Below are 22,187 nucleotides of genomic sequence, written 5' to 3' on the forward strand. Positions count from 1 at the left end.
GGAATGAGCATCCCTTTCTCGAGCTGCGGGTGGTCTTTCAAAGCTGAACTTTCCGAAGTACTAGCTGCAAACGCACATGCGTGCAGCAGTGGGGGTGGCAGGAAAGCATGGCAGCAGCCAAAAGCAGGGAGGTAGAATTGTGCAGGTTTGTCTTGAAAATGGAGCTTAGTGATGCTAAATATCTACCTGCGCTTTCCAGCATGTTCTGCTCCGTCCAGTGCCATCCCAACTCTAACCCGTGTCACTGGCTGCACCATCCTCTGGTTAACCTTTGTTACTCTGCACGTCTCCAAAGTTGAAATCTATGCTTTTTGCTTTTTGCAGTCATCAAATATGGTGTCTTCCTTGGAGATGGAGCTGTCAAAAATGAAGGTTCAAGCTCATATATTGGAGCAGGAGAACCGCATCCTCAAGCAGGAACTCGAGAAGACAAAACAGGTATGGCATCCTATTGAGTGCCGTCAGATAACGCTGGCTGTCTCTTAACGCGCCCTGCTCTCTTGCCCGCGTTGGAAATAGTTAATTTCTTTAAAGAAAGGTCATAAGAGTAGGGGAATATAAATCCTCTTGAAACAGTCTCTGGGTACAACGCCCAATTGTTCAAATAAGGTTGGTTTTGCTTAGCCTTGGCCAAAAAGGTCTTCCAGAGTAGCGATTCTACAAAGACGGGCTTTGACAACGAAGACAAAGATTTAAAGCTCTGATCAAGGAACAGACAGGGCTTTTCCAGTCTGTGCGGACGAGGTAGGCGGGGAACGTTTTCCTGTGTAACTGGTGATACCCATATAGCTCCATTTTAAGGACTGGTCTCTTCCAGCACGTCCTTCTGGAGAGAATTCCTATTGCTAAACCGATCTGGAGACTTCGACGTCTCACAGTTTCTGAGGATAATTTCCTGGAGGGCTTGGTTATCGCCTGTGGAAGCATGGTTCAATTGGCTGTAAATATATGCTAATAAACACAGATAATGAAGGCTACAAATGAGTTAGCTCTCCTGATTAGGGCTCCACAAAGTAATTTGCTTTGCAGCGTAAAGCACTCATTTGATGCACCCAATGCTTAGGATTGATAATGGTCTTAAAAAGCAAAAGCAGATGAGGCCTATTCAGTAAAGAGCGGATTGTGGCTTGAGTGTAATTAAGGACGGAAGATTGAGTGAGCGAAGACAGAACAGCACAGGAAAAGGCAGAGCGTTAAGCTAAAGGCCTGCGTCAAATGGGGAAAGGATCAGAAGTCAGTATTTTTTTTTCCCCATTCGCAGAAGAGGCAGAGAAAAGACCCAGCCCTAAAGCAAATCCAAGGGATCCCAGGGCAATCAGGAACCCTTAGCCCTGCTGCCGCAGGAAGGATGCCCTGGATCGCACGAAGGGTACTCGTACGGTCATGCGTGCCCAACGGCAGTACGCTCCTCTCTTCCACTCTATCCAGAGTGGGGTGCGTGGCCCAGAGGAGAAGAGAAAGCTTTGTGTAACACTTGCACGCAAAATTCGGAAATGGCACAGAAATGCGACTGTGAGGGGTTTGTTTTCCACAGCTGCCCAGATGTCCTGATCTCTCTGACCTTCAAAATGAAGTTTCGAGCTTAATTACTAAAAACGAAAAGCTGCAGAAAGAAAAAGAAGCCCTGAGTGAGGAATTAAACAGATGTATTGATAAGGTAAGACAGAACTGCAAATCCACATGGCTACCTACATGCTGTAACAGGCTGTTAGAATGCTCATATCATTATCTGCATCACCCAAACCTGTAAAATTACTCTGGATCTTTTTTTCCTTACCTTCAAGCCAGATAAAGGCTTAATTGGCACTGCCTTTTTTTTCCTAGCGTAAGAGGAAAGCTTAAATTCTGGAGCACGGCTTTACTGTAATTGGATTATGGAGAAAATTCCAAACATTGCAAGGAAGAGAGGGCTGGATATAAATATTCAGCAGGACAAGGAGGACAGTGTTCTTGCGCTTTTATTGCAACTCTAACGTATTGTAACTCTGAACTCGAGCAGTGTAACCAATATGCACGCTATAAATAAAGATCCCCTTGTGTGGGGATTCAGGCTGGGAGCTGAGGGGTTTTTTGCTTTCCTCCCTTTTCCTTGCATAGCTGTAACTCCCCTCTAGCTTAACTCTCAAAGTCAAACTGAGTAAAAGAAAATCCTGATTGCGTCAGGCTTACCGGTGTAATCTGATTTCAGGTAGCTAAAGTAAGCTGCTTGGAGAATGCAATTGGCAGCTTGAAGCAGGAACAGAAGTCCTGGGAACAGCAGAGTCAGACACTGAAAACGCAGCTCACCGTTTCACAAGAAAAGGTATAATAGTCACTTTTTGTTATAGCCCTAGATCAAAAGCATTTTTTTTAATCTCTTGTAGTGCTTCTTTCATAAAAAAACAGCCCTCTTCCAGTGTGCGCAAAGATGTCATGCACCTAAGAATGGCCGCTTTGATGGGCTCTCCAAGTGACGTTCTTAAAGGACAAGAGGAAACTTGTTAAATGCAGTGAGGGACTTTTTTCCCCCCTGAGAATAAGTTATGTTGTTCTGCATCTACAGCCAAGTTCCTTTTGCCAATTCATTCTGCCCAACTATTCCTAAATTACCGCAGGGACTCTGCTGTTGCTCCCTGCCCTTCTGGCGGTGGCTGGTCTCTCGCCAGGCAGGGGAGGGGAACGAACGGCTACCTGCTTGGCTCATTACGCTCGGGGGTTCTTGTTGGCCGTCGGCTGCCAGGAAGAATAAATAATTCAAGAGAAATCTTCTCTTCCCGGCATATCACAATAAATATTTGAGGGTGGAAGATGTGTCTCTGGATGCAGTGTTGTGGCTGTATTCAAAGTGGGTGGCTACTGATTTGGAATGGAAAGTCAGAAAATCATTTAGCGTTTTTAAAGGGGGCTGTCAGCATGATAACTTCTTTGCGCTTTCCATCAGAGCTCTTAAACGGGTGTGATGTGTGGTGCGTACGCATCCTAGCAGCCCAAGGTTACAAGAAATTGTGGTCCAGCGGATGCCAAGCTGGGTTCCTGCTCGTTACAGGTTCAGGGTCTAGATGAAACGCTGCAAAATACCAACCTTCAAATGTCCCGACTAAAATCAGACCTACGGGTGACGCAACAGGAGAAGGAAACTCTTAAACAAGAAGTGATGTCGTTACACAAGCAACTGCAGAATGCCAATGAAAAGGTAACGGGCCTCAGGTGCCGCAGCCTTGCATGCCAGGGTTTGTGGCCACTAGCTGCTGCTCTGCTGTAGCCAACTCATTTCTTTAGGTTGGCTTGTCCATTAAAAGGACATAAATAGTGCTGCAGACTTGAGCAAGTGGACTCTGAGTTATGCATCTGTTGATTTTTTTTAATTTTTTTAAGACAAATGACACACAGCTAATTTTAAAAGGAAAGCTGAAAGGAGGTGGGTACAAAAAAAGCCCTATTTTAACGATGTTTTCTGTATTTAGTAGTTTTCCATTTTAAAGTAGTTAATTCATTAGTCTTGTCTGATCATGTATAATGTACAGATTTTAAACTTCTTTTTAAAAAACTTACTTTAAGTTTTGAACGTTAGAACAGGCAATGATCAGGCCACCTCCTGAGTCTCCATGCTTCCCTGAAAGAAATCTTTTGGAAAAAACAAAACCAAAACACCTGTGGACAATGTATGAATTTACACCTATCAAAACTATAAACGTATTAACAGTCACACCAGTAATTGACAGGGGGATCTAATTTTCAGTCAAACTTGGGTTTGAAAGGCACAGCATTGTATCAGCCTCTCAACCGATGAGGGACTGTGACTGGAGGAGGTTGCAGACAGCAGTCTTGGGATTGGTATTATGAATTCAGTTAGTAATTTGGCTTGTTTGCCGTGTAATTAAGGAATATTTAATGTCCACATGGAAAAGAGGCTGTTTCAGAATTGTACAACAGGAACAAAATTACAGCTATTACTGAATAATATCTAATACAGAGTTCTATTATTTGCTTGATGAGGCTGTGAAATGGAGCACAAATTGCTTTTTTGTGTTGTTGAACTCCGGGCGCTCGTATCAGCCGTTCGGGCGCGCAGCTATTATCTGTGGTTTTAGCAAAGGGAAGCACTTTGTGTGCTGTGATTAGCCCGCTGGGTTTCTTGGTGGAAAACTGTGTGTAGGCTGGGAGGAAGACAGGAATCCTGCGACTTTAGAGTCTGCAGTTACTGAAAGCCTACTTAAAACCCACCTGAATAGAGAAAATGTCTGCTTCTTTGTTTAAGGCCTAACCCTGCAATTCTGTCTGTCTTAAGAATCGGGTTCTAGAACGGGCTGTGCCTTCCCCAGGGCTGCAGGACCAACAGAGGCAACTGCACTGGGATGAACTGGAGCAGCTGATGAAACAGGAGCAGCAGCTGCTCAGGCAGGAGAATGAGAGGCTGCAGAGAGAAGTCCAGAGCAGTAAAACAGACGTGACTCACTCCAGGGAGAAGGTAACCTGAGCAAGCTGACGGATCGGAGGCGGTCCCCGCGTGCTAGGCAAAACTTAAATTCTTCTTTTGGTTGACAGTCGCCTGAACATGAGCCAGCAGTGTGCTCAGGTGGCCAAGAGGGCCAATGGCATCCTGGCCTGTAACAGGAACAGTGTGGCCAGCAGGACCAGGGAGGTGATGGTGCCCCTGTGCTGGGCACTGGTGAGGCCGCCCCTCGAATGCTGTGCTCAGCGCTGGGCCCCTCAGCCCAAGGCGGCCATGGAGGGGCTGGAGCGTGGCCAGAGCAGGGCAGCGAGGCTGGGGCAGGGGCTGGAGCCCAAGGCTGGGGAGGAGCGGCTGGGGGAGCTGGGGGGGCTCAGCCTGGAGAAGAGGAGGCTGAGGGGAGCCCTCATCGCTCTCTGCAACTGCCTGAAAGGAGGCTGGAGCCGGGGGGGTCGGTCTCTTCTCCCAACTCACAAGGGATAGGACAAGGGGAAATGGCCTCAAGCTGTGCCAGGGCAGGTTTAGGTTGGATATTGGGAAAACCTTCTTCACCAAAAGGGTGGTCAAGCACTGGCCCAGGCTGCCCAGGGCAGGGGTTGAGTCTCCATCCCTGGAGGGATTTAAAGAACGGATAGACGTGGTGCTCGAGGACATGGTATAGATGGACTTGGCAGTGCTGGGTTAACGGTTGGACTCGATGATCTTAAGGGTCTTTTCCAACCTAAACGATTCTGTGATTCTATGATTCTATGATTTGCAGTGGGTAATACAGGAGAGGAATGTTGCTTGTTAGTTTTGAATAGAAACATTTGCAGAAAGAATGCATAATGGAATAGTTTTACTTTGTACCTGCACTGAATATGCAAACACTCTTATGATGTTTCAAACAGCTCTTTTTTTAAAAGAAAATCCTCATCACTCTTGTCTAAGATTCTGGTCTGACTTTCAGTTAATGCCTTTCCATTTTTTTCTGTCATAAAAACTTCTTAATATTCCGAGCGTTCTTCATGTCTGAGTTCTTGGCTCACAGTACTAGGCAGATTATGGGGAAGAGGAAGGGAAAGACCTTGTGTTGCTTGAAGCTGAAATGTCAAAAATACACCCAAATCTGCTATGAGTCCAAAATCGATCGGTACTCGGTATTTTAGATTAAGCAGATGCAATTTGATTTTTTTTTTTTTTTAATGGTCTGGAATGTTTTTCCACATTTTGTTCATTTCTGGTCTCTTTAGATCAGACAGCTGGAAGCTACTATCCTTTCCCTAAAGCACCAAAAGCATCAAAGCCAGTCAGGTATCGTCAAAGCCATAGAGCAAGAGAAATTAAGCTTGAAGAGAGAGTGCGAACAGCTTCAGAAGGAGTTGTCATCTGCAAACAGGAAGGTTAGTCTTAGATGGTAAATACGTTACTCAACGCAGTGCTTTCCGTCTCTGAGCTAACGGGGTAAGCTGTAATTTTCTTCTTTTACTCCGAGCTTTGCGTTCTTTGTCTCTCGTGGATCCCTGTCCCAAGGAGCTGACTGCCTTCTGCGCTTCTGCAGAGCGTGTGGGGTGGCGGTCTGTGCCAATGTGCTGCAGGACTTCTCGTCAGCACAAGCAGTTCAGTGGTAGAACGTGGGAACCGTAACCAAAATGCAGCTTTCTCAAGTGCGCCGCAATCCACAGCGCTTGCGTGCTAGCATTACCACTTTTAGATTAAAAATCAGTTACCCTGCCTGTTCTTTGAAACTTGTGTCGGAGATGCTGTGTAACGTTGTCTTAGATGTCACTTTTAGCAAAGCATTACGCTTGTCCAAATACTTACGTCTTTTAGTCTTGAATTGTCCTGATGTGCAGTGACTCATGACTTGCGTGTAAAAAAAAAAAAAAAAAGATAAAATAAGAAACAACTACCTTTCTAAGGAAACTTCTTGTCTTTAATAGATCAGTCAGATGAATTCTCTTGAACGTGAACTGGAAACCAGCTCAGAAAATGAAGGGCTAAGAAAAAAGCAAGTGAAACTGGATGATCAGTTAATGGAGGTACTTTTCAATCGGCGTTGACTGTGCTGAATAGTGTGGGGCTTTATGACTATCTCACTGAATCTATGAATTTATTTTAGAACAATTTCTGGATGTGTAGGAACAGAGGAAGCTAATCAAAACTAGAAGCATTGGTCTCCTCCAATGCCTAATCTCATCTTTCATGATCAAGATGTTAGTGTGACAAACGTGCTTCTCCGAAGCATGTTGTGGTTTAACGTAATTCATGTAAGGCTTCAGAGAGAAAATCAAATAGCGAAGAAATTTGTTTCTGTGCTTGAGGCAAGGCTAACACTTTCCTCTTCTTTCCTAAAACACATAACCCCAAGTTTCCTAACTAATATTTGTGTAATGCTGCTCTTAATGTAGAAACCTGTTCTTATTTACTATGGGAATAATTTGCTGAAGTTAAGCCTTGCTATCTTATTTAGATCGTGATAGAATAACAATTTACACAACTTGCTGTTAATCTAAAGGCACGAGTGAAAACCTCGATTGAGATTCTTCCAAAGCCTGCTGTAAACATGGGTGTTTGTTCAGTACTGCTGGAGATGGATCGTGCTGGGTGTTACGAAAACTGCATAGGTATTAGGTGTTCTGGGTTACAGGAACGGGCACGCTTAACTACCTTAAGTTAGCGTATCCCTTAAGGCCAGGCTAGGCCTCCGAGTTGTCTCTCAGCAGTCATGCCTAAACTTGATGTTCTGAATTTGAGTTTAAAACATGATATTAAAAAAAAAAAAACCACCACAGTTTTGACTTATTCCATAAATAAAAACATCTTCTAGATGAGGCTTTTACAACACTGTTTATTAAAAGACTTCATGTTTTTCATCAAGAGAGAAAATGGGAAACATGTTATGCTGAATATATGATGTAATTAGCTATGAAATTGTAAAACTTGATTAGCAAAGATGAGATTTTGACAAGTTACTGAAAAGACTGTTTGTATGCCCTGCGCTTTTATTTATATAGTCTTAATTAAGCTTTGGGAAAATTCCAAACCCTTTAGTATAAACACCAAGCACGGAATTGCGTTTGCTCCTAAAATTTGTATTTCAAACGCGCAGGGCTTTTGACACTCCGATAACATTTTCCCAGCAGGTGTGTGTAACATTCAGTCAGCACTTTATGACTTCTAACTTTCTCTTTTGTGCCTGTTCTCCTTTTGTTCATGGCTAACCTGTCTAGAGCTCAGTGGTTGGAACTAGCAGAGAAGGGTGCAGTTCTCTTTCTGAAATAGTGTGCGAAGGTAGAGCAATCATTTTCAATGTACTACCATAGCATGGAGAAAACATTTCTTTCTTTTATGGATTTTTTTGTTGTTGTTGTTGGTCCATGCATCTTTTAAGTCAAGAAGCCACTATTCATTTTAATGTAAAATTTTCACTTTGACAGCTGCACTAACTTCTTTGTGGTTAGTGTATCGTGCAGTTTGATTCTGTAGGCCAAGAAGTTGCATACTTCTAAGGCATTGCCATGAAAATGGAGAGAAATAATCAACTGCATTCAGAAGAATTAAACTGATCCTAAGAAAATGAAAAGTGGCTCAACCCCTTCCTTCTAACCCATTGACCGTGAGGCTTGAAGGTGTTTTCATATTCACCTCTGATATCTGCATGCTTTTTCAAATGTTTCCTTAATACTAACTGATATGTGATCACACTCCGTGTCATCCCTAATAGCTTAGCGAGTTCGTTTTTGTTCCGCTCCCTTCTGCAGATGAATACGGCAGGACTATGTTGTTTTCATTAGCCACGCAGCTGGTATTTATTTGTAAGATGCTGTTAACGTTAATTGACTGTTTCTTCAGCTCGTTCACTAGATACTCGTGTGCTTCACAACATTACAGGAAACCCTAAACAAATTCCATCAAAAGCTCATTATTTCGACTGTTTATATTGCCAGTAAAAGAATAGCTCCTTTACAGACAAGTTGATTCAAGAACCTCCTGATAATTCAAAAAATTACAAATAGTTTTATTTTAAAATACTTAAGAATCTATTTTCTGTTTACCTGGGCCAGCAGAGAGTACGGATGCTAACACAGCCAGAAAAGCTGCACCACTATGAAAAAACTTAATCACTGAAACACGATTACAAGTTGAGGCCTTAATTCTACCACTTCTGAAAGAAAAATTAAAGCCACTAACATAATTTTATATGCCTTTTCCTAAGGGAACAGAGTAATGGTTTTGAGATAACAGGTGAGAATTTTATGCTGTGGTCAACTGAACTCGATGGGAAGAAAGTATTAATCTTATGTGAATTCAAACTGCAAATCAGCTTGTCTGAAACATCAGGGGTTTTTACTGTACGGTCCTGGTCTTTTTTTTAGTATTATAAACTATTACAACTGTGAGCTAGTCTTACCTGGATTTTACTTTAGTCTAGAAAAATGCTAAATAGTCACATGAAACAACCTTCGCTCTTAATATTGTCCGAAAGTTCATCTAATGCTGGGCCAATTTAACTTGGGCTCTTGTTGCTGCAGTGCTACCGTAGTAAGGTCATGCCAGAAATGCCCCTCTTCTAGCCACCTTCCTCCAGTAACTGTCATAGCATTGCTTGGGAGCAGCACTTAACTAAATGATGTGGGGAAGCTAAACCGTTTGGGACAAGCCTGTCTGGAGGTGCTCTTTTTGCTGTAGCAAGGACTATTAGGAATGCGATCCTTTTGTCCCACATGAGGCACCTAATTTTACCAACTGAAAGGCTTCTCTGGTAGTGTAACTTCACAAAGGACAACCAGTATGCACGAACTCGTTGTTGGTATATACTACCTTTTACATTACGTCTATTTTCTGATGCATTTGGTAACCTTTTTTTTAATGAAAGCAAGACTTCAATTTGGAATTAAACGACTTCAGATTATACATGCATCCATATCTCAAGGGCCCCTCTGAGTACACTTCTGCTTTTGCAGCACAGACACTCGGGAGGTCTCCAGACTTGCTATCGAACTCTGCTTGTGGCATGTCTCAAAATGAAAATTATAAAATGTGTTAAAATTCCTACAGTTAGGAGTGAACATAAGCAAGGATATAGGGGATTCTAAATACTGAATTCTGAATGTAATATAGCAGCTGGCATCAAATTACTTAAGTCATCATACATTGCATTGAAAATTTGTTTTGCTTTTGAGAAAGTTATCTTCCCATCCTAGATTAAAGAGTAGAAATAATCAGCGCTGGTGGACAACTTCTTCAGCCTGCCTCATGCTAGTGCTTTTATTTGTAAGTGGAGACTATTTTTAGAAGAGCTGCTGAGATCAAGGTTAAAATTAAAAAGGACTATTAAGTGAAAACTCACCACAGGGCCATTTCACTTTGACAGGATTTCATCAGAAATTCAGTGAATTTATAATTCAGGTCTGAAATTATGAATCAAAGCTCAGATTCCTTTAGACTTCAGAACTGCACATAAAGATGCATCTTTTTTTCACTGGAAAGAGGTAAAGCTGTCTACTTAGCTTCTGTTACTGAGTTCAGGCTTGTTTCTCTTGTGTACAAGGAACTGTTCAAGACTAACCTGGCGTCTAGTGCATCACTAAAAGACGTGTTGTGGGAAGAGCAGCACTGCTTTCTCCTGATGGCTTCTTTAATTTCCTCCTCAGATGCTCCACTCCAGCGCCAGCGTGATGCTTAGCCAACCACCGCACTCCCGGGAGCTCCAGCAGCAAGGCTGTGCTGTGGTGCCCAAGGAACAGTTCCTGCAGCTCCAACACCAGCTACTACAAGCAGAGAGGAGGAGTCAACGTCTTCAGGAAGAACTTGAAAGTAGACCCTCTGAAACAAACATGCAACAGGTAAAGCTCTCATTACTCTGCAGGTTACAACTTTAAAAGGATATCTGGTTAGTTTTCTTGTTTTCTCAATTCTGATGAGATCCGTTCTCTGTTTATGCCAGTTCAAAAATTAAAATTAAAATTAATTCTATCAAAGATACGTACAAAACAAACCTCTGTTATTTAGCATATTTAGCTTGAGCCATAGCTTAATTCTGAATTGCGCTTAATCTTCTTGAAATAAACACTCCCAACCACATTCAACTGGCTTTTTTACTTCTGATCAATGTGCAGCAAGGGTTTATAGGTTTGGTTTTGTTTTCTTTAATATGCATGTCTGGAACCATTGCTATTAAAAAAAAAAAAATACACTCCACCACATATTGCGCAAGCACATACCCCATCACACATAAAATACTGGTTTGGGCTGTGGCTGTCACGTGGAGTTCTGTGAGCTGTAGTAGAGCAGAATAAAACAAGTGAATCCTTTTTATAAGGTCAGCCTATCTTCATTATTTGGCCATACGACAAGACGTTGTTTGGAGAACACTGTAACTGTTATACAGAAACTTCCACGCTGGCATTTCTGAGGAAAAACAATTTAATTCCAAGGAAGAGTACAGCCACTGCGCCTATTGGGCAGAGTCACTTTTAGTGTTGTTTTGGTTTTTTAGTATGTAAGACCGAATTATAGGCAATAGGTAGAAAAGTTTGCATCCCCCATATAAAAACTAAGCTTGGGGACTAGGCTTGCCAAATGACTCCCTTCTTCAAAAAGTAACCAAATCTCTAAAGCTTTGGCTCAGGCCATACGTCTTAAAATAATACAACTTTATCTTATGAGAAAAGATAAAGCTCTAAATAACTTAGATAAAATACTAACACTTTTTTTTTCCTGCTAACAGATTAATAAAACTTTACATTTTAAACTCAGATTGCAGTTACACTTTTAAAAAAATAATAATAAGACCAAGACTTTGAAGCTCAAAAATCTCTGAACATGTTAATAGGGTATTCTGGAAAAAAAGGTATTATGGAGAGAGAGTACACGCAGTAACAGTTTCTAAAGTTTCCAAACCTTGGAATAAGAATTCTTTTTTAAGAAAGGCATAAAATCAAAAAGTTAACCCAAAAAAAGGACTTAACAGCAAGTAATATAGGATAAGTAAAAATAAATCAATTGTAAGGCGCTCTCCCTTTCGGCTGAGTCCTGACAGAAGTGCATTACCACAGGCTAATGTACTTGCTCACTCACAATAGAAAGCAGAGCGTGCAGTTTAATTTTGAAATCGATAAAAGCCATATTACAGCAGTGGCATCTGCAAATGAATGTGCTGCGTATTGCATTAGGAGCGATGACTTTGTAATTTTGCCTTTGAAAGCCTGAGAAACAATTTGCAAAGCAGTCACATCCTGGAACTTGTAGTTCTACAGATAAATCACTTCTATGTTTCCTGTAAAAGCTTTTATTCTGGAAGGCTTCATGAATTTAAAAATACTTTCAAGAGGCTTTGCAAATATTTTCTGTCAATGCACTATGCACTTAATCCTTTTAATTTTTTTATTGATTTTTTTTTTTTCTGAAAGTAAGTGGATATTCTGGTTTATAACGTCCCCTACAGCTTTTTTTCATGGGCTTCACTAGATAACTTTCTAAACTCATTATTAAACCCATGCGTTCTACAACTATAAACAAGGCCAAATTTGCTTTAGTTTGTCTCAACTTCGACATTTCTGTAAGCACATCTTGCTTTAATTCTCACTGTTGATTTTTCTTCATCATCCTGAATTCTAGGGTTAACATTTAGTTGAGCTTATGTCCATTTTAATGTCCCCTTTAGCATCTTGAAAAATTGCATCCTAATCCCTCTTCATCATCTTTTCACCAGTGAGTACAACGTCAGGTTATCCATGCTTTCTGTGTAAATTTAATCACCTAGTTTTGCTGCTGCTGCTTTGCACTTTGCAGCTTTCTTAGATCCTGAGTCCTTCTGTGTAATAAGGTACCCGAAGTTATCCCCCTCCTTTTTGGAATTATTTTATGTTCATCATGCTTTGCAATTCTCATTGCTGTTTGATCATTGCTACGGTGGTCTGCCTTCTCATTCGTTTTACAGTCAGTCTTGAGCTGTTGCCCTCCAGAGGCTACAGTCATATGTTCAAATTTCACTAAATTAAAACTCCCGAGCCTTTATTACTGTTTTTAACCTGTCTGGACTCTTCTGAATTCCAAATGACTGTTTTTGCTGTGTCCAGTGCTGTGATTCTCACCTGCTGCACAGCAGCAATTGCTGCACTTGTTCTCGTATTCCTTGCTCAGTAACTAGATTTGGGAGCCTGTTAATGACCCAGTCTTTTCCTAAGTTCTCTTAGAACCTCTGCTAGCCAATATTTTTGTTCAGAGTACTTAGGGTTGCTCAACTTCCCCTTTCTTCAGCTCTCTATTTCAAAATGCAAATCGCCTCTGACCAACAGCTTGTTTACCTGTCTCAGGAAAAGACTTACAACTAGGTTCAAAATAGAAATGCAAATAAGTGTTCAAAGGAGGTCAGTTGGACTACATTTTTCACAAATGATATTTGGCGAATATGAGATTTTACATATATATATATATATATAGTGGCAGATAATTTCCTCTAAGAAATGACAATTTCCTCAACTGCTTTGCTAATTGCCGTTAATCACGGCCACTGATCTTTTTAAATCCCCCCAAAATGTGGATGAAGAGTCCTTACATCTAGCAAATACATCCTGAATATCTCCTCAATTGCATACGTGTAGTGCTAATACTAGTATTTAGAGAAATATAATGTGTGATACTCTGCATGTTTTCTTTTGTGTGTGTTTTTGTTTGTCCTGCTTGCTTGCTTTGCTTGTATTGGTGGTTTGCTTTAACTAAATATACGTACATATTTAAAAGAAAATCTGGATATCAGGGTGAAGTATCCCACTTGCCTTCTTTCTCTAGGCCTTGCTACCGGAGCAGCGAGCAGTGCATGCAGATTCCTACCGGAGGATCGGGCACCTCTGACAGCTTGGCTGCTTACGATCTCATTCCTTACCATGATAAACACACACAAACACACGAACTGGCATAAGCTGAGAAACTTGAGGATCAAATTATTTTGTGCTTTTTCTAAAAAAAAAAAAAAAAGTCTCCACAGTGTTATTTCCTATTTATTTGTCTAGAAGCTATTTTGTGAAAGTTCATAAGCTGTCTTTTTTTTTTTAATTTGTTACAAATACTTTTTATTTATGTTATTTAAAACGTGGAGTTGTTCAGTGTGGAAAGAGACTATTTTTCTCAAATGGTACTAATTTTATATGAGATTTGAACAAAATCTGGGGTATTTATACTGCATTTTTGTATAAGATGTATAAACTTTTTAACAGGGAAAGATGACATTTTTTGATGTAAATGAAAAATAAAATTTTTTTTAAACATAATGTCTCTTGTCTTAATAGTATCAATAGTTTCAGCTTTACGAACAAGGATTAACAAGTTTTAGACAAAATATTTGTCTTTTGATACTGAGGATTGTCATATCAGGACTTCTGGGAAAGATTTGTATGAGGGGATGTACTTAAGTACAGATACTCAGCTTCTCTTTAGCTGCGGTACCTGCACATTTAAGAAAAGAATTTGCATAGTACATGGGCATATTCTACTGCTCTGGCCACAAAGTGAAAAGGCAGTGCCAGAAAAGGGAAAATTATTAACACACTTGTTTCTTGGATAACATTCCTTAGTGGTTTTTCTTTTGTCTGAAATTACTAGATTAAACTAGATTATTAATACTTTAAGAGGTCAGAAAAACACCTCTTTGAGGCCTATGATTTTTCTAGTTGGGAGCCATGAACCATTTCAGCTGTTTGCTTTCAAAGATCTTTTTGCTCCTATCTTTCTAATGACCTTAAAGCTAATGCTTGAGCTGGCTTCTCCCATTAAACATGAGATCATATGAAGTTAGACAGAACATTCTCAAATCCGCTTTAAGCCAAAAACCAGGGATCGCAGGTATTGAGACCACTATAATTCTTAGTTTCCGCTTAACTACTCATTCAAGGCTCTTGCAACCACTATGAAGTGTAATAGTCAGCCGCGTTTTTGAATTCCAATCAAATTACAAAAGATAGCTCAAGATAACTTGGCTAGAAAATCCCCTGCAAGTACTTTTTTAATCAGGAAAAATATCCAGTCCAGCGACGCTGTAAAACTGCTTTCTATATGACTCTAACTTCAATTTTTTTTCACAAGCTAAGTGATCGTATAGCCACATACATAGATTTAAGGAGTTTCTGGTGTTACAAGAAATAAAAATGCTGACTGGGCTTCAATCAGTCCCCTAAAGGGGATCTTTCCACAGTGGTTTAGATGAGCAGCTACCTACCTGAAACACTCCTCCCTCCGTTTTTCATTTATCCTCCCCAACATGTGTGAAGGTACTTGGGGTTTGAAGGTATCTTGTTTTGGGGAGAAGGCTTTTTCAAAGTCAAGCTTCTCGGACGACTTCCTAGAATCAGAGTAATAAGCTAGCATTAAAATAAAGAATCCGTTTCCCTGCAGTCAGTGTCTGAAGTTCCCAAATACAAACAAGCTTTCTTGCAGTTCCTGGTGTTTCTAATTTCTTTGGGAAAATTTCACTCAACCATTGGTGTGACGGGCATTCTCATGGCACTGAGTTACTATGCTTTCAGCTAGACTGTCATCTCACTGAAAAACAGAGCAAAAGCATTTTAGAGTTACTATTTGGAAACACTCGTTATCAACAACTAATCTTAAAAACAAGAAAATGTAAAAAAGTTTGGGATAATAGAATCCTACTTTTTTAGGATATTACCCAATTTCAAGGGGCCTTTGGTGTGGGAGAGACACTGTCTACCTACCCTAACTACCCTGCCCTTATGACTTCACCTTCATTTTTTTCTAAAATCATTAAGATTTTGATTGGTATTTTGTTTCCCACATTCAAGAAAAATACGGCAGCACTTTTAAGAACAAGAAAAGGAAACTATCCAGATTTGACTATCACAGACAAGACAGAACTTAAAATTTTATATCCATTTTTTCTTCGATCTGGTAATCTCAAGCGTAACTTTAGACTTGGAAAACCAGTTCAATGCTGCCAGTGTCCTTTAAGTGTTGCCCTAACATTTTGCTTCCATGAATGGTTTATTAATTTAGTCGACTCTTTAAAATAGACTCAAATGTGGAGTGCCAGCTATTTTCTTAAGCATAAACTGAAAAAAGGAGACTGGTGAATGCGATCTGATTTTTGTTAACTGATTCTCACATACATGTTGCTTTCCAGGGGGGTCACGAGCAGCTTCTAAAAATGATGGAAGAACGTATGATGGATGTTGAACAGAAACTAAGGCTTGTGAAGAGGCTTCTCCAAGATAAAGTAAATCAGCTGAAAGAACAAGTAAGCATTCTTACTCTCTTCCTAAAATTATCCCAATTTCTTCAGTAAACAACTAAGTAGGCAAAAGCTGCCAAGCCATTCTTGCTTAGAATAAAGTTAGCGGTGCTTTCCTTTTTCTCTTAATGCTTCTGAGCTAAAGTACAGCATGTTTGCCCCAAAATTCCGAAAACTCCAAAGTGGGGAGTGAATCCACCACTCATTAATTCCCTAAACGCTATGCTTGTTTGGTATGCTGGTGCACTTAAAGTCAGGAAACAAACATCAAATTCTGGCCAAGTATCCTAACTGGAAAAGTTGCTTAGAAAAGGAAGAAAAAAGAATTTCCTGAAGAGCACAGTATTACTGTACAATTATTCATTTCTCGATGCCCCCTGCCCCACACACCCTTCGCTTGACGTGCTTTTGGGGTGTTTGTCCTTGCCCTGATCTGCCGCCTTCAGAAGTCCCCAGTAGTGTAGGAAAAGGTGGCTTTTGAACGCTTGGCCAGGCGTGACGTGATAACAACATCTGTTTTCTCCTGAGGTACAGTCTCCTCTGTCACGTTAAGGAAAGGGGGGGGTCTCCTGCCAAAGGGCTGTTCCCAAAAGCGTGCAGACAGATGCTAGGCTGCTCTCCCCAGGTTTGTAGGAGGAGCTGGTGGTCCAGACCTCGGAGGAGGTATCTCTGTGGGGTCACTGGGCTTGTGGATCCTCTAGTGAACGAGACTTATCCTTAGAGGACAAACACTATAAAGCAGTACTCCTCCGACAAGATGAATCTGAAGCCCTCTGTCATCTGCCTGATCTCCTCACAAAGTCTTTGCAGTCTCAGAATATTCATAGCATCTATAAAGACTCCACAAACGTATAGGTTTTTAACAAAGGAAAATAAGATGAATGGGTAGGTTGTCTTCCTTCGATATTTGAGTTACAATAAACATATCCACCTACGTTCCCAGCACCGTGCTTGCTTTTAGTTTTTTATTTTGCTTTTAATTTGCTGAGTAATTATGTTCTATCCACAATTCAGCTTTCCAAGAACACTAAAGCAGATGCAATGGTCAAGGACCTCTATGTTGAGAATGCACAACTGCTGAAGGCTTTGGAGATGACAGAACAGCGGCAGAAAACTGCTGAAAGGAAAAACTACTTACTAGAAGAAAAAATTGCCAACCTCAATAGAATAGTAAAGAACCTGGCATCCCCGTCATTTAATTCAGCATCCGAGATAAGGTCATAGCAAAGCCATTAAGTCTGCCACAGTCCCGTGCACTTTACTGAAATGTTAATATTTCAGCTTTTCACTGTGTTGCCTTTTTGTATTGATGAATTTTAGTTAACATGTGCCTCCAAGGAGAGGATAGAGCTAAATCCCAAACCGGACACTGCCAAAAGAGAACTTTCATTTATTCCCAAACTGGTTTTCTGCTAAGTTTTGCCTAAAAGTAATCTTCACTATGTAAAAAAAAGACTTTTTTTTTAGGTTAACTTATTTTGATACTTTGGTTTTAATTTAAAATGTAAATTCTGAATTTACTGTACTGAATCGTTTATTCCTACTTAGCTTGAAGCCAAGGTCTAATGCAAATTTACGTTACTGAATTCAAAACTTTAAAATACTTTTGGCTTGCTAGGATCCTTAATGGTCCAAACCTAGTAATACCGGTAGGTCAGTCTTCAACACCATCAGTATCATTGCTGCTGAAAGTGAGACTTTCCTGATACGGTCTGTGTCCTGCAAACTGATTCTGGTTTCTGTAAAGCAACATGCTCCGCCTTACGCACTAGGCTTCTGGGTTATTCTCCGTAGCTGTTTCTCTGCAGAGCTCAGAAAAAAAGTTTTCTTAAAAATATGTAAATAGACTACTGCGTCCAACTAAGCCTAACAGTATTTCATCTGAAGAAATTTCCCAGCTGGCAAATAAAGACTACTACTTTTTTTTTTTTTTTTTAAGCTCTGCTGCCAGACAACTTAAATTGTAGAGGCCTTAAATTTTTTGTATGTGGAAATAAGTTATACTAAACAAAGGAAGAGTCACTAAACAGAAGTGAAGATGTGAGTTTTGTTTATATAATTTTTAAATTCAGTAAAGCAGTGGAGTATGTTTATTAAACAGCTGGCAGAAGAATGAAGAGGGGGACTTGAATGATTTCGTCAATGAAATCCTGTCACTAGGCCTCACAAAAATGGACCGTTAATGCAGTGTTCGTTTTGACCTGAGGGATAATTGGGAAAGGCCTGTCTTTTGTAGTAGATCCTAGTACAGAATCTAAGTTTGTAATTAATTGTGAAGAAACGTATTCAATGTGAATATGAAGAACTCAGGGAATAACAGCCTAAATTAGCTTCCTTCAACATTATCAATGTGGATATTAATGTCAATAGATGAAGATAAACGCATTAGGAAAAGCAGGATAAACCAAACTGTATCTGGATGAGTATTGCCTTAGTACTCCTAGACCAGCATGCAGAAGTGCTGAAGGTCGAAGAGCAGCAAGGTTTGTAACGACAGGTAGTACCTTCTCCTGTTTGGTCAGTCGATGAGGCTGGGGAAATGCAAGGTTTTGGGGAACATCTTCAAGACTGAGACAGGTCCGACACAGAAGCAGCTGAGTAAGAGCTTGCATGCTCAAATGCTTGTCTATAACCTATTACTGCAAAGAGTCTAAATGCCCTGCAAATGCCTTGCCTCCCGCAGACCAGTAAGACACATTTAAACAACGTCAATAAAACTGGTGAAAGGGGCCATACTGGCAATGCTTGAAACTGGACCTCTTTAAATATGCCTGAACTGAGAATGCAGAGGAAGAGGGCGAGACGGTTTGTCTCCGAGACCGCTAGCAAGGTGCCGGTTCTGACAGCGCTTGTAATGAGCCAAAAGTCCCCCAGAAACTGGGATAACACTGCCTGCAAGCTGTGGAGTAACCTATGGAAAATGACTTCCACTTGGTACCGATTAGCTGGTGGCTGTAGGGGATGCTATCTATGTCCACGCGCTTACTTACCAATTTTGAAGGGTTGTGCGACTGAACTAGACATACAGGGTATGACTTCCTCTTCTCCTCGTCCTCTGTTGCTTTATGCAGGCAGTATAGTGGAAACGGACCTATAATCATGTCAGGAGAACATGCTGGGGTATCACAAAGTCCTTATAAATTATCTCACTGCTATGCTATTCTAAATGCCTGTACTGGCTATTCTCTAAGTAATCTCAAATCCAGGGATTTACATATCCCATTTTTCAGAGGCTGCAAAATTTTTTTCACAAATTTGAAATGTGTCGAATTGACAAATTGCATTGATATAGATCAGAGCTTTTAAAAATTTGAAGTAGTGAGATCTTGTTTCTTTTAATATTAATCAAGAAGTGGTATCAGTTATAATAAATTTCTGTGCGTGAGTACCAGGGCTGCGTGTTAGCAGTATGGTCATTGAGCACACCCTAAAACTGTGCCTATGCTACGGAAATGAGCAAAGCTTCAAAATCCTCCCAGGAAGCAATGTAAATGAGGTTCAGATGATCAGAAATGTGTTTGGAAAAATATCTTTAGCTAGCACGTTTTAACACTACTTCATGTCTTGGCCTAGGTTTACTTCTAATGCTCAGTACGGGACCAAAGTCTGAACGCTGAACAGAGGGAATGAGTACTTCACTTAAATGATTGTGGAATTAATTTCACATTACTCAATTTTAAAGGCCTAGACTACTTAAGTAAATTTTTTGATCTCCTGATAGTTACCAGGTTTTTATAAACCAAACATAGGGACGTTTCGAGAGCACAGTACCAAAAAGGGAGCCCAAACGTTGGAATAGAAGGGGAAACAGAGAAAAGGGATTTTGGCTTCTCCCTTTCCCACCCTACCCTACCTTGCTCTACTTTTCTTTCACCTAGCTTAAAAAAAAACTAACCTACCCACAGGAGGGAGGAGGAGGAGGAAAATGTTTGGTAAATATTTTTTAGACAAAACTCCAATTCCACTGGAATACTCGTGTGAATTAATTCTCAGAAGTGCCTTTTGTAATTACGTATTCTAGAGCCTTTCTGTACCGTACCGTTTTTGTTGCTACAGGACAATTCAGGACAATCCCTTCCCAACTGGAAGGAACACAGAGAAAGGTCATACAAACCTTGGAAAGGACGTACAAACGAGTGTCGTGTTGCTTGTTGGCTCATTGTGTCAGCTCAGAAGAGAAGCAGCTAGTTTTGCAAAGTCCAGGCTACTGAAAATAAGCATATGAAGATGTAAGTTATTAAGCATTAGCAGTCTTTTGTGCATGAATGTGTCTCCTATGCAGTATAGGCATTTTAAAGATACCAAAGTATTTAATGGGATTGTACCAGTCATAAGTCACTGAATTTCTAGGCCTCATTCATACAACAGGTCTTGCCAATTAAGATGTTAACTACTTTATTACCAGAAGGTGTTTTACATGTTTTCAACTCTTGCTTTACGAATCACTGTGAAAATAAAGGCGCATAGATATCTAGGGTTGGGAGTTTTGGAAGAGGAGAGACCCCAAGTTAAATTTATGCAGACTAAATTCACACAGTTGAAGTGCTACTTGTCAATTTAGAATCACAGAATCATGGAATCGTTTAGGTTGGAAAAGACCCTTAAGATCATTGAGTCCAACCGTTAACCCAGCACTGCCAAGCCCACCACTAACCCATGGCCCTAAGCACCACATCTCCCCGGCTTTTAAATACCTCCAGGGATGGGGACTCAGCCCCTGCCCTGGGCAGCCTGGGCCAGGGCCTGACAGCCCTTCTGGTGAAGAAGGTTTTCCCAATACCCAACCTAACCCTGCCCTGGCGCAGCTTGAGGCCGTTCCCTCTCGTCTCATCGCTTGTTCCTGGGGAGAAGAGACCGACCCCCCCGGCTCCAGCCTCCTTTCAGGCAGTTGCAGAGAGCGATGAGGGCTCCCCTCAGCCTCCTCTTCTCCAGGCTGAGCCCCCCCAGCTCCCCCAGCCGCTCCTCCCCAGCCTTGGGCTCCAGCCCCTGCCCCAGCCTCGCTGCCCTGCTCTGGCCACGCTCCAGCCCCTCCATGGCCGCCTTGGGCTGAGGGGCCCAGCGCTGAGCACAGGATTCGAGGGGCGGCCTCACCAGTGCCCAGCACAGGGGCACCATCACCTCCCTGCTCCTGCTGGCCACACTGTTCCTGATACAAGCCAGGATGATGCCACTGGCCCTCTTGGCCACCTGGGCAGACTGCTGGCTCGTGTTCAGCTGGCTGTTGACCACCACCCCCAGGTCCTTTTCCACCAAGTAATCATTTAGAACGATTTAAAAGCATACATTGTCGCACATTCTCCAATTCCTACTTTAAATACAAGGAAAATTGAATTCTTTGAATTCTGATTAAAAAAAAAAAGGATTGTAACATATTTGATTTTAGCCAGATTATACATAAGGTAGAGCAGGGAAGAGTCTGGATCTATCAAGAGTAAAATCCTTTTATTTACTTTCAGCAAATGAGATCGCTGTCTCTCAGGTTTTCCATCATTTACCTGTTAAGTCTTCTGTTCAGTGTCAGGTGCTGCCATTTAATGAGAAATTACTTCTGTATAAATGAAAACAATTGTATATTTTTTTCTATTGAGTTTGTTTTGTTCCGGTGTAATATATTGTCCTTACAACATCATGTAAAACTGAAAGATGAACCAACTTACACATTATTTATAATAAATGTAAAAAAAAAAATAAATTACTGTATGATCCATACTCGTGTCTTTTGGTTTTTATCCAACATGAGAACATTTCAGTATGTTCCCACGGTAGATGTAGGTACTTCAGGTAGGATCTGCAGATTTGTCAAATGCATACAGAAAGCTATAATAATGAAAAGGACAGTTTGGCAGCTACTAAAAGTTGTTTCTTTCATTATGAAAGTATAAAATCGATTAAAGTGTAAAAAACTGACAGGTAATGAACGCACCTCTTAGCTTATTTTCAAGCACAGCCTGGCCTAAACTTAAGTTGCATACCTATTCTTCACCTTTATATGGAAAATATCGAGTGCTTCTTGTTGCATGCCTCTCCTAACCTTCTAAAACTTACTTTTCTGGTAAGTGGTGCAGCAGGCGGGGCAGCGGACACCCGCTGGAAGCACAAGGCCCACCGCCCCTTAGTCACCGAGTCACTCGAGTCCAACCGTTAGCCCAGCATTGCCAAGCCATGCTGGGTTTCGGCTTCCCCTGCCAGCCAGGCAGCGGTGCCACCTCGCTCCTCCCCACCCGGGTGAGGGGTCCCCGGGGAGCAGACCCCCACGGGGCCGCCCCTCAGTGCCTGAGGTGGCAGCCAGCCCTTGCTCTTGCCCTTGACCTTTTCCCTTTCCCCTTCCCTTCCTTCCCCTTTCCCTTTCCCCTTCCCTTCCTTCCCCTTTCCCTTCCCCTTTCCCTTCCCCTCCCTTCCCTTCCCCTTTCCCCTTTCCCCTTTCCCCTTTCCCCTTTCCCCTTTCCCCTTTCCCTTCCCTTTCCCTTTTCCCTTCCCCTTCCCCTTCCCCTTCCCTTCCCTTCCCCTTCCCTTCCCCTTTCCCTTCCCCTT

General features: G+C 41.4%; 1 protein-coding gene and 1 long non-coding RNA gene across 4 annotated transcripts in view; one reads left to right on the top strand and one right to left on the bottom strand.

Moving 5' to 3' along the window:
- The window catches only part of NIN (ninein), a 67,632-nt gene extending 46,496 nt beyond the window's left edge, over positions 1 to 21,136 (top strand). The window contains exons 21-30 of one of the 3 annotated variants that reach the window (XM_087746883.1): positions 325 to 438; positions 1,535 to 1,657; positions 2,189 to 2,302; positions 3,026 to 3,172; positions 4,268 to 4,447; positions 5,662 to 5,811; positions 6,352 to 6,450; positions 10,066 to 10,257; positions 15,549 to 15,662; positions 16,671 to 21,136. In XM_087746883.1, coding sequence (XP_087603009.1) covers positions 325 to 438; positions 1,535 to 1,657; positions 2,189 to 2,302; positions 3,026 to 3,172; positions 4,268 to 4,447; positions 5,662 to 5,811; positions 6,352 to 6,450; positions 10,066 to 10,257; positions 15,549 to 15,662; positions 16,671 to 16,880 — 1,443 coding nt within the window. In that variant the 3' untranslated portion in view covers positions 16,881 to 21,136. Of the gene's footprint in view, positions 1 to 324; positions 439 to 1,534; positions 1,658 to 2,188; positions 2,303 to 3,025; positions 3,173 to 4,267; positions 4,448 to 5,661; positions 5,812 to 6,351; positions 6,451 to 10,065; positions 10,258 to 13,204; positions 13,601 to 15,548; positions 15,663 to 16,670 lie in introns of those variants that run through there. The other 2 variants (XM_087746884.1, XR_015702131.1) reach the window with 2 other exon arrangements.
- LOC148056937 (uncharacterized) lies at positions 7,319 to 21,959 on the bottom strand. Its single transcript, XR_015702132.1, has 5 exons — positions 21,702 to 21,959; positions 19,771 to 19,863; positions 18,647 to 18,747; positions 14,628 to 14,750; positions 7,319 to 10,237 (listed from the first exon to the last, which is right to left on the bottom strand). It is a non-coding gene; the product is annotated as an uncharacterized LOC148056937 (long non-coding RNA).
- Positions 21,960 to 22,187: the final 228 nt, after the last annotated feature.

This window comes from Nipponia nippon, unplaced genomic scaffold (genome assembly GCF_047370975.1).
Source record: "Nipponia nippon isolate SJK-2023a ecotype South Korea unplaced genomic scaffold, ASM4737097v1 scaffold_11, whole genome shotgun sequence".
NCBI lineage: Eukaryota > Metazoa > Chordata > Aves > Pelecaniformes > Threskiornithidae > Nipponia > Nipponia nippon.